The sequence below is a fragment of the Bos indicus x Bos taurus genome, chromosome 5 (genome assembly GCF_003369695.1).
Source record: "Bos indicus x Bos taurus breed Angus x Brahman F1 hybrid chromosome 5, Bos_hybrid_MaternalHap_v2.0, whole genome shotgun sequence".
Classification (NCBI taxonomy): Eukaryota; Metazoa; Chordata; class Mammalia; order Artiodactyla; family Bovidae; genus Bos; species Bos indicus x Bos taurus.
Genome location: NC_040080.1, coordinates 17,558,871 through 17,570,722, shown reverse-complemented (window position 1 = coordinate 17,570,722; position 11,852 = coordinate 17,558,871). Strand labels below are relative to the sequence as shown.

At 42.8% G+C, this 11,852-nt stretch overlaps 1 protein-coding gene across 3 annotated transcripts in view; it reads right to left on the bottom strand.

Annotated features, from left to right (window-relative positions):
* Positions 1-3,784: 3,784 nt before the first annotated feature.
* LOC113892396 (antigen WC1.1-like) overlaps positions 3,785-11,852 on the bottom strand; it is a 61,364-nt gene continuing 53,296 nt past the window's right edge. For 2 of the 3 annotated variants that reach the window (XM_027541216.1, XM_027541217.1), the window contains 6 exons: positions 7,839-7,880; positions 7,437-7,751; positions 7,154-7,186; positions 5,993-6,082; positions 4,982-5,119; positions 3,785-4,076 (listed from right to left, as the gene is read on the bottom strand). In XM_027541216.1, coding sequence (XP_027397017.1) covers positions 3,931-4,076; positions 4,982-5,119; positions 5,993-6,082; positions 7,154-7,186; positions 7,437-7,751; positions 7,839-7,880 — 764 coding nt within the window. In that variant the 3' untranslated portion in view covers positions 3,785-3,930. Of the gene's footprint in view, positions 4,077-4,981; positions 5,120-5,992; positions 6,083-6,468; positions 6,607-7,153; positions 7,187-7,436; positions 7,752-7,838; positions 7,881-11,852 lie in introns of all 3 variants that reach the window. The other variant, XM_027541215.1, reaches the window with a different exon arrangement.

Sequence of the window (11,852 nt, the reverse complement as noted above, 5' to 3'; positions counted from 1 at the left end):
CACTGATAACAAATTAATTCCAATAACATGCAAAAGCTCTACCTTTTTATCCCCTTCTACGCATTTTGTTTTGGATGTCACAATTTACCTCTCTCTGTATTGTATATCCACTAACAAAATATTTTTCTCCATAGCTATTTTAATACTTTCTTTAGACTAAAGCTAACTGATTAGCACACTACCATATTACAGTGTCAGAGGATGCTGAATTGGATTCAGTATTTACATTTACAAGTCTGTTGCATATTTTCACTTCTTTCATATAACAATTAGCATCCTTCATTTAGTTTGAGGAACTCCCCTCAGCAATCTTGTAAGACAAGCCTAATGTTGGTGAATCCCCTCAACTGTTGTTCATTTGGGAAAGTCTTTATATCGTCTTCATTTATGAAAAACAACCTTCCTAAGAAAAGTATTCTTGGGTGGTAGGCTTTTTTTTTTTCCCATAAGTTAGAATATATTATCTTCTCTCTCCTGGACAGTCAGGATTCTACTAAAAAAGTCCACTGATATTTTTAAGGGAATTTCTTTTTTGTGAGCATTTACTTTTCTCTTGCTGCCTATAAAATTCTCTCTTCTTGATTACAAGCAATGTGTCTTGGGGATGATCATTTTGAATGAACTCTGAGGAGTGACCTATTAGCTACATGAACTTGGATATCTAAATCTCATCAGATTTGGGACTTAGCTGGTATTATTTCTTTAAGTACAATCTGTGTCCCTCTCTCCCTCTCTTCTCCTTCTGGGACTCCAATAATGTGCAGGTTGTTTCTATGAATGTTACCCTATAGTTCACACAGGTTCTTTCACACTTTTTCATTGCTCTTTTTCTTTGTTCCCTGGCTGGGTAATCTCAATGGTCCTTCCTTCTAAGTTACAGAGTCTTTTGCTGTTGTTGATGCTCTAGGTAGCATTTTTCATTTTGTTGCATTCCATTCATTGTAGTCTTAAGCAACTGATCCAACCAGTCCATCCTAAAGGAAATCAGTCCTGAATATTCATTGGAAGGACTGATGCTGAAGCTGAAACTCCAATATTTTGACAACCTGATGCAAAGAACTGACTCATTAGGGAAGACCCTAATGCTGGGAAAGATTGAGGGCAGGAGGAGAAGGGAACGACAGGGGATGAAACAATTGGATGATGGCATCACCGACTCAATGGACATGAGTTTGGGCAAGCTCTAGGAGTTGGTGATGGACAGGGAAGCCTGGCGTGCTGCGGTCCATGGGGTCACAAAGAGTCGGACACGACTGAACCACTGAACTGAACTGAAACTTAAGCAACTGAATCTCTGTTTGGTTCATTTTTCTGTTTTGTTCCTTCTGTTATTCTCTTTGCCTCACTGCAAAGCTTGAGGGATCTCAGTTCCCCTACTGGGACTGAATCCAAACAACAGCAGTGAATGCATCGAATCCTAACCACTAAATCATCAGCAAACTCCCTGTTTACTTCCTTTTTTATGATTTCTATCTCTGTTAAAAAAAAAAATCTGAATTTATTCTGTGAAGTAACACCCTAGCTCAACAATTACTGAGCCCTAGCTCAATAATTACTGAGCCTGAGCTCTAGGACCCACAAATCACAAAAGGAGGCGATGCTGCAACCCCTGTAGCCTGGGTGCCTAGAACCTGTTCACAATAAGAGAAGCCCGCACATAGAGAACCTGCTGCCCACAAAGAAGAGTAGTGCCTGCTTGCTGCATTTGGAGAAAGCCCATGTGCAGCAACAAAGACTCATGCAACCGAAAATTGAAAACAGTAATAATGATGATGAGAAATTTTTTTTAATCTTATTTTCTTCATATATAGTCTTTCTGAATTTCATTGTTTATCTGTGTTTTCTTGGAGTTCACTGAGCTTATTCGTGTGTGTGCCTTATTTCATCATATGTCATCTATTTCATCACTTCCCAAGTGAATAGCCATGTGAGCTGCCCTGGAAGAAGCCCTGGGCTTCTTCCCATCCCCAAGCACAGCCTAGAACTATGAAGACTGCAAGCGTGAGTGTAGGTTGGAGCCCTAGAAACCATCCAGAGTCATCAGCCAAGTAACTGGGTGGATCCAGCTCACAACCAGGGCAGCACTCTCAGGTTTTATATTAGTTCAGCAGCTTCTCCACATGTCCACAATGAAATTGGCCGGGGGTGTGGGTGGGGAGGAGGGGGTGTTGCGGGAGTAGTGTTGTGTAAACATAATCTTTACTTTGTCACTTCTTCATGCCAGCTCTCTCTACACTGAGGAGTCACAGCAGGATCACAATTACATTTTCAGTTCAGTTCAGTTCAGTCACTCAGTCGTGTCCCACTCTTTGTGACCCCATGAATCACAGCATGCCAGGCCTCCCTGTCCATCACCAACTCCCAGTGTTCACCCAAACTCATGTCCATTGAGTCGGTGATGTCATCAAGCCATCTCAACCTCTTTTGTCCCCTTCTCCTCCTGCCCCCAATCATTCCCAGCATCAGGGACTTTTCCAATGAGTCAACTCTTCACATCAAGTGGCCAAAATATTGGAGTTTCAGCTTCAGCATCAGTCCCTCCAATGAACACCCAGGACTGATCTCCTTTAGGATGGACTAGTTGAATCTCCTTGCAGCCCAAGGGACTCTCAAGAGTCTTCTCCAACACCATAGTTCAAAAGCATCAATTCTTCACCACTCAGCTTTCTTCACAGTCCAACTCTCACATCCATACATGAACACTGGAAAAACCATAGCCTTGACTAGACGGACCTTTGCTGGCAAAGTAATATCTCTGCTTTTGAATATGCTATCTAGGTTGGTCATAACCTTCCTTCCAAGGAGTAAGCGTCTTTTAATTTCATGGCTGCAATCACCATCTGCAGTGATTTTGGAGCCCAAAAAAATAAAGTCTGACACTGTTTAGGCAATCTTGAAACATCTGAAAAACAGATGTTTTCAAAGAATCCCCTTGGTCTGAAATTCTTCCTCTAAGAGATCAGTCATGTCAGATGCCTCCATCCATATCTCTGAAATATAAATAGCCAAATGTTCCTGATCTTTCTATATACATCCATTCTTCTGGATCCCCTCTGCCTAGGTCTCCACTTTCTTGCCCTCTTGTCCCATCTGAATATAGGGTGTGGGTGAGCACCAATTTGCCTTCCATCAACTTGAAGATATATATGAAGATATATATATATATATATATATCTTCATATATATATATATGAAGATATATAATTCACTTAGAAGGAGAGATCCTTGAAGAGAGAAGAAATAGCAACATCCTAAACAAATAGTAAGAAGAGATGGAGAAGAAAGAATGGATTTATAAGGATTGGATAATCAAACAGACATGGGATACGAGCAAAGAGGTGTCTGTATATACTAAAGGAATAAATGAGAGATGGAAAAGGAAGAGGTAGTTATGTTCAGTTAGATTTTTAATTGGCCTGTGAATATTGAGGCAGGATAAGGAAAGCTGTATCCATTCTCTTCCACCAGCCAACCTTCCACTTTGAAACTCACACCCAGTCTGGTGTCCCAGAACAAGTTACAAACTGGTGATGTGACATCTCAGAGGTGTTTAGAACTGTTTTGTTTTGTTTTTCCATGAGTTCATCTTGTTAGGAAGGAGTGTGAGAATGTAGACCAAGTTTACATCCTTTTCTAAATAAGAGTGACCTGGAGCACTTGTGAGCATGCCCTCATTAGCCTCTAAGACAGGTGAGAAAGCAGGTCAGCTCACTCACTTGCATTTCCTTTGAGAAAGATGGCATTTGAGGACCAATCTTCTAAAAGTATTTGACATGGAGCTTGCTAAGTTAACAGCACAGCAAAAAGTTAATTTATTCAGAATATTTCATTTTGAGCAATTTTCATATGGCACTATTACAGGTCAGCACTACTCTACTGAAATACAGGCAATTAGAATATCTGAGGCTTCATCTCCTAGTTAATACAGCATCACGAGAAAGTCACTGGGGATGTTCCCAGGGCACTGAGTTCAACATCATCGTACCCAGCATCCTCTTTCTTCCCCTGGAGCAGCCAGAAGCTCTCTTCTCCTTCCCCAGGATCAGCTGCCTCTCTGGAGAAGTTCAGACAAGAGCCTGAAATAGAAAAGAGAAGTTTGATTAGAACTGAGACAGGAGGATGGGACAGAACCCTCTGGTGGAAGGGAGTCAAGCAAGTGCTTGTGACAAAGCATCCCTGGGACCCAGGTATGGGGAGGGAGGCTCAGGCTATTTCACATGAGTTCCAGTGAGGATGGATCCCAGCTGTCCTCTCAGATCCAGTGCATGTGGTCTCCTGGGCCTCAGTGTTGGGGAAATCCTGCATCACAGGAGATCTGTGCTCAGGAGCTCTGGGAGACCTGCTTCCAGGCAACACAATACCAAGGAGATGCCCCATTGACGACAGCCCACCAGGCTCCCCAGTCCCTGGGATTCTCCAGGCAAGAACACTGGAGTGGGTTGCCATTTCCTTCTCCAATGCATCAAAGTGAAAAGTGAAAGTAAAGTCGCTAAGTCATGTCTGACTCTTAGCGATCCCATGGACTGCAGCCTACCAGTCTCCTACATCCATGGGATTTTCCAGGCAAGAGTACTGGAGTGGGGTATGCTCAATTAATCGATAAGTTTCTCTTTCGGCCATGACACATGCTTGTGGGATCTTAGTTCCTTGACCACGGTTGAACCTAGGCCCTAGCAGTGAAAGTGCAGAATCCTAACCTCTGGACCACCAGGAGATTCCGTAATCTATAAATCTTCATGCAAGTATATCACAAAGTGATAAGTTTATGTCACATTATGGAGACATAAATCCCAAAAGCAGAGTGATTCCTCACTCCTTGCAAGGAGTCTGACAGCATTAAATATGGCACATGGTCAAGATGATGCTACCAAATATATGAGATTACTTATATTTTGGATCTCTAGGGAGGCTGAGCATTGAGGAGCACAAATTCACTCTTTTCAGATAGAAAGATTGCAGGAGATCAACTGACCCCACTCACCTGTCTGAGAGGACCTCACCCTATTCTCCTTCTCTGGGGATACTTCCTCCTCGTTCCCCTGAGAGGCAGAAGGAGTTCCAGGCACTGGTACTTCTTCAGCATCATCGTAATTTTCATCAGGGACATCAGCCCTCTGATCTGGGGGTTCCAAGAGCAGACAAGGGAGTGGATGAAACCACAGTAAGTGGGTTGGTCTGGGGAATACCTAAGATACCTTCTGACCCAGAGTTTCTGAGTTTCTGAATAGAGGCACCAGTCACTCCTTGTTTCAAAAGACTTTTTTCTCTAAGACCATGTTTCATTTTGATGTGTCCATAAGCCAAAACATGATTTTACATATCTTAATATTTTCTGGTGGAAACTACATATCTCAAAGCAACTCTTCCACCACTGAGCATTGCTAAAGTACTTTGAAAAATTGTGTTTTACAGATGTTATTTTTTTAAAACATTGTATGCCTGTGGTGATTCTGGACACAGAGAGACCAGTCCCAATGTGACACATCACAGAACAGCCAGAGAAGGAGAAGGACGAACCCCATCTGGACACAAGGGATGCCTCTGGTCCATCAAAGGAAAACCATTCCCCTTAAATCTCCTCTCTATGAGGGAAACTCTCCTCCCCAGACCCAGCCGAGTCAGGTCCACCTCTATTTCCTGAGGCGGATCTGTAGTCACTGTTGTCCTCACCATCCCTGGTGTAATATGGCAGTTTACTCAGTGAGAAATCTGACAGGAAGCCTCATGTGGAGACAAACATCACACAACACACAGCATGACCCTCCCCACACCCACGGGACCTGTGTTAAGGCTGAGAATGGACAAGCCTGGCTTCTGCAGTGTAGACAGAGGCTGGGAGGTCACGGGGCTCTGAGAGGCCATCCTGCCTCTTTGGAGGAGCCGTCTTCTGTGAGCCTGGGGCACACATGGGGTCTGCAGATGCTGAGAAGATGTGCACAGCCAGTGGGTGGTGACAACCAGAGATCCCAGGAGGACAGACAGAGACACTCACCTGGGCTGCCCAGACCTTCCTTCTGGGTCAGAAGGTAATCGAGCTCCTCATACACAGCTTCAGCAAGAGCATCTTCATAGCTGGATAAGGCTGAGAGATCCCCCAGCAGGTCAGAGAAGCTTCCCCAGATACCCCGATCCAGCCAGCCCACCTTCATCTCCCTGGTGCTCACATGGGGGCTGCCAGGACCTCAGCATCATCTCCTACCCCATGCATCATGTCAGCACCTCTCCCCTCGTCTGACCCTGATTACAGCTCAGGGCCAACTCTGTCTGGTCTCACAGGAGAGGCCATGACTTATGAGAGTTCACACCCCAGTCCTAAGAACCTCTGTCTACTCAGCCCTTAGAGCTCAGCACGAAGCACATGGAGTCTGCAACTCAGAACAGTACCTGGCCCAGGTTCCCCTCTTCATACCTGCCCCATCTCCTGCCTCCACACACTCTCCCTGATCCCCAGTTCCCCCTGCAGCCCACCTCTGCGCTCTGCTCTCCATCTGAGCAGCTGAGTCATCAGGATGACGAGGACCAGGAAGAGAAGGGCCCCCAGGATAAGGCAGAGGATCCCAGGCAGGGAGAAGATGCCAGGGAGAGAATTTGAGGTTGTTCTGGTCCCTAAGGAGAACAGGAAAAAGGGCTGGAGATAGTCTTGGACACAGAGAAATCTCTGTGTCAGCATGTTCAGGAGCTCCGGACAATGGCGTCTCAGCCTCAGACAGTGTCAGGGTTCCCTTGAGTCTCGTCCTGAGACAAGTCAACTCCACCCTGGCCAGTGTGGCCCCGAGGCAGACATGGGTATTGCCAGGGAGCTGCCCTGCCGAGACAGCCTCTGAGGATGCAGCTCATCCCCTCTCCTTGTGCTTCAGGAGACAGAGCATCAAACAGTCCAGGGACCTGCACCTCTCTGATGAGGAGCAACACTCAAGGCCAGGTGGGAGATCCTTAGATTCTACAACATGGAAACCAGACTTTCATCTACCCCGGGCATGAGAACATTTGACCCTGGACATCAAGGCAGGGGATTTCCCCAGTGTAATGCCCTGGCTCCTCCCCAACAGCCACAGCTTCTCAGACTCTTTCCTCTTCTGAGTTGTCAGAGAGCCCACAGAACAGGTCCCCAGTATCTGAGTATTCTCTCCTGCCTGTGGATGGATCACAGTACCTGCTGTAGTCGTGGGCAATGTTGTCCTTACACCTAAAGAGAAAAACAGTAGTGTGGGGAAGAAAAATTGACCAGAATGCAGGGCAAACCTTTTCCATCCTGAGCCTGAAATCACCCCTCAGTCTGCACAACATCAGTGTCCAGTCCTCCCAGCTCCCTCATCCTAGATCAGAGCCCCAGCACCCGGGATGTCTGAACAAAAAATCCCCACCACGCCCGACCCAGCCCAGTGCCCCTGCGCTGCCCCAGCTCACCCAGGCCAGACCCCGAGCCCCTCACTCACCAGAGCACCTCACACCAGCATCCTCCTCGTGCTTGCAGTCGCTCTGCCCCCAGGGTTCTGCAGCACAGTCCCACAGGGAAGACTCCCGGCCCCCACACCGCACCTCATCCAGCCAGATGCTCCCATTTCCAGGGCCAAATGCTGCAGATCTCAGGGCTTCCAGGGCCTGGCCACAGCCCAGCTGCTGACACACCACCTCGGCCTCTGCCAGGCTCCAGGAGTCATCGCACACGGTGCCCCAGGTTCCGCTGTGCCAGACCTCCACCCGCCCTGAGCACTTGCTGTCTCCTCCCCTGAGCCGGAGCTTCTCTCTGTCTGAAAAGGCAGCAGCCCCTCCTGTGACTCCTCTGGTGGGAGGAAGGAGCCCTTGGGAGCCACAGGGGAGGGGGTAGGATGACGTACCTGTGCAAGGGGCAGCAGTTGGACAGCTCTTGGGTCTTCTTCCTGCACACAACAGGGAAACAGTGGATCAGGAATAGCTGAGGGTGTTCCTGTGCCCACATAAGATTATCTAAGATCCATGGCTCAGTGCAAATGACATGTGAAAACACAGGCTCATTATCTCCTGGGCTGAAACATTCACTGCATCTGATCACCAGCTGAAATTACTTTAAATATTTACTTGTTTATCAGTCTTCACACCCCACAGCAAATATAAACACAGACATCTACGAATGTACACACTCCCCTCTGAATGAAAGTTCCATTAGAAGAAGGACCTTGTATATCTTATATGTGCCATGTTTCTTCTATTAGGAGAGTGCCTGCACATTGTATGCACTCATTCAACAAATATCTATGGAAAACCATTTCAAAATACCTAGATAGGGGCTTGATAAATATTTATGAAATGAATGAATAGACAAATAAAATTTAGTGAAATAAAATTTCTTTGTTTAAATTCATACTAATCAGTGAAATAGTAAACCAAATATAAATTAATGGTAACAGTCTATGATAATAGTTCATATTAAAAATAATCAGTCCAGAAGCACAGAGTCAATTTATATTCAAAATCTCATGTACACAATTTTAATGGAAAATTATTAGATAGATTATAAACTACTCTTACCTATTATTCAGTGTGACAAGTGTGCAAGTGAAGACTACTGTTGTAAAAGGAAACTCTCTTTTCTAAATTTATTTTTAATTGGAAGAAATTGCTCCACAATGTAGTGTTGGTTATGTGTGTGTGTGTGTGTTAGTCACTCAGTCTTATCCAACTCTTTGCGACCCTATGGAATGCAGCCCACCAGGCTCCTCTGTCCATAGGATTTTCCAAACAAACATGCTGGAGTGGATTGCTATTCACTTCTCCACTGGATCCTCCCTACCCAGGGATCAAACCCAGGTCTCCCACACTGCAGGCAGTTTCTTTGCTGTCTGAGCCACCAGAAAAGCCCATAGTGTTGGTTAGGGATCACTTAAAAAGAAAGTATACAGGAAAGACTTAGTAGAATTCTGAGAAGACATATGGACACATAAATGTACACACTGAGTAAGCCAGAAATTTTTGCAATAGTTAAAAAAAGCCTACTGAGAACAATTTGTATTGAGAAGATGCAGAAATAATAAACAAAAGACTGAAAATATATATAAAAGAATTGAAGCTGAGAGAAGTAGAAATTCAAAAAAACAGAAGGGTAAATAGTACCTGTCATAAAGTATCAATGTTTATATATTCTTTCCAGATCATCCTATCAAAACTCCTACCCATTCTATGCAGAGAACCTCTGAGAAAACGATGGCAGGACCTCTGTGAGCGGCTTGCTCATTTTCATGGTCAAAGATTTTACCACCTCTCAATTCACAGGGTTTAATTGTAGGAAAAATGTCATCAATAAAAGGTCTCACAGTTTAATGCCTCTTTGGCCTTCAAATGAAAAAGACAAAGAGATGAGCAAAAAGAGGCAAGGAAGGGAGTGAGCCTTTGCTTTTGAAGTATCTGATTCCACATTCTCTTAGCTATGGGTTTCTGGCAACATCCAGCATACCATTCAAGGTGTACCTGAATGGGGTATGTGTGTTTGTGGAGGGGGAGGGGGAGGGAAGGAGAAAGAGAAACAGAGAGACAAATGTTGAAAGAATAAGGTGCTATGGTTTAACTATTTGTCGCCTTCTCCAACATTTATTTATTTCATTCAAAATTTACTGCTGAAATCTCAGTTCCCAATGTAACAGTATTTAGTGGTGGAGCCTTCTCAAACTCTTTCAAAAACAGAAGAAAAGATCACTTCCAAATTCATTTTATGAAGTTAACATCAGTCTGATACCAAAGCCAGATAAGGACACCATGAGAAAAGAAAATTACGGGCTAATACTCTGATAAGTACAGGTACAAAAATCATCAACAAAATATTAGAAAACTGAATTTGACAATACACTACAAGAATCATATACCATGATCAAGTGATATTTGTTCCAAGGATACAAGGATAGTTCAACATTCACAAATTAATCAATGTGATACACCAAATAAACAAAATGAAGGTAAAAATCATATCCTCAAAGGATACAGAAAAAGTGTTTGACAAATTCAACATCCACTTACAGTAAAAACTCTTTTACAAAGTAGGTATAGAAGGATTGCATCTCAACATAATTAAGGCCATATGAAAAGTACACAGCTAACATCATACTTGACTGTAAAAAACTAAAAGCTTTTCCTCTGAAATTAGACACAAGACAAAAATATCTAGTCTCACCACTTTTATTCAACTTAGTTTTGGTAGTCCTATACAGATCCATCAGGCAATATAAAGAAACTCAAGATATCCAAATCTGAAAGGAAGAGGCAAAACTGACACTATTTGCAGATTGAAAAGTGAAAGTGTTAGTCGCTCAGTCGTGTCTGACTCTTTACAGCCCCAAGGACTGCAGCCTGCCAGGCTCCTCTGTCCACTGGGATTCTCCAGGCAAGAATACTGGAGTGAGTTGCCATTCCCTCCTCCAGGGGATCTTCCTGACCCAGGGACTGAACCCGGGTCTCTTGCATTGTAGACAGATTCTTTACCATCAGAGTCATGAGGAAAGAAACCCCCTTACATGATATTATATGTAGAAAACACTAAAGACTTCAGCAAAAATATGAGAACTAATACACTCAGTAAAGTTGTAGAAGAAAAATCTGTATACAAAAATCATATGCATTTCTCTTTTTTTCCATTTATCTTTTTTTTTAATTTTATTTTATTTAACTTTACAATATTGTATTGGTTTTGCCATATATCAAAATGAATCATATGCATTTCTTTACACTAACAACAAACTGCTATAAAAGAATCTGAGAAAACAATTCTACTTACATTTGAATTAAAATGAATAAAATATCTAGGAATAAACTTAACCAAGGAGGTGAAAGACCTGTACACTGAAAAATATAAACACACTGATGAAAGATACTGAAGATGACTCAAATAAAGAGAAAGATATTCTGTGCTCATGGACTGGAAGATCTAATATTATTAATATGCCCATACTACCCAAAGCATCTACAGATTCACTGCAGTCCTTATCAAAATTCCAATGAAAATTTTCACAGATACTGAAGAAACAATCCTAAAATTTGCATGGAACCACAAGACACTCAATACCAAAGCAATCTTGACAAAGAATAACAAAGCTAGAGGTGTCGTGCTTCCTGATTTCAAACTATATTACAAAGCTATATTAATCAAAACAGTATGTCATTGGTATAAAAATGTGCACAGAGATCAATGGAACAAAATAGAGAGTCCATAAATAAACCCTCATTTCTATGGTCAATTAATTTTTGACAAAGAAGCCAAGAATATACAGTGGGAAAAGGAGAGTTTTTTCAGTAAATGATATTGGGAAAACTGGACAGCCACACACAAAAAATGAAACTGGACCACTATCTTACACCATTCACAAAATTTAACTCAAAATAGATTAAAGACTTGATCACAAGTCCTGAAGCCATAAAATTTCTACAGGAAAAAAATAGAAAATAAAATCCTTAACACCAGTCTTTGTGATGATTTTTGGATTTGACACCAAAAGCAAAGGGAACAAGAGTAAAAGCAAGCAGTTGTGACGGCATAAGGCTAAAAAGCTTCTGTCCAATTAAGGAAACCATCAACAAAGTGAAAAAGCAACGAATGGAATTGGAGAAAATATTTGCATATTATATCTCCGGTAAGGATTATTATCCAAAATACACAAGGAACTCATACAACTCAGTAGCAAAAAACAAACAGTCTGATTTTTTTTAAATGGGCAGAGAACCTGAATAGACATTTTTTTGAACTATACATACAACTTGCCAATAGGTACATGAAAACATGCTCAACACTATTAATCATCAGAAAATACAAATCAAAACCACAATGAGAAGACCTCATATCCTCTAGAAAGGCTTTTATCAAAAAGAAGAAATAACAGGAGTTGAGGAGA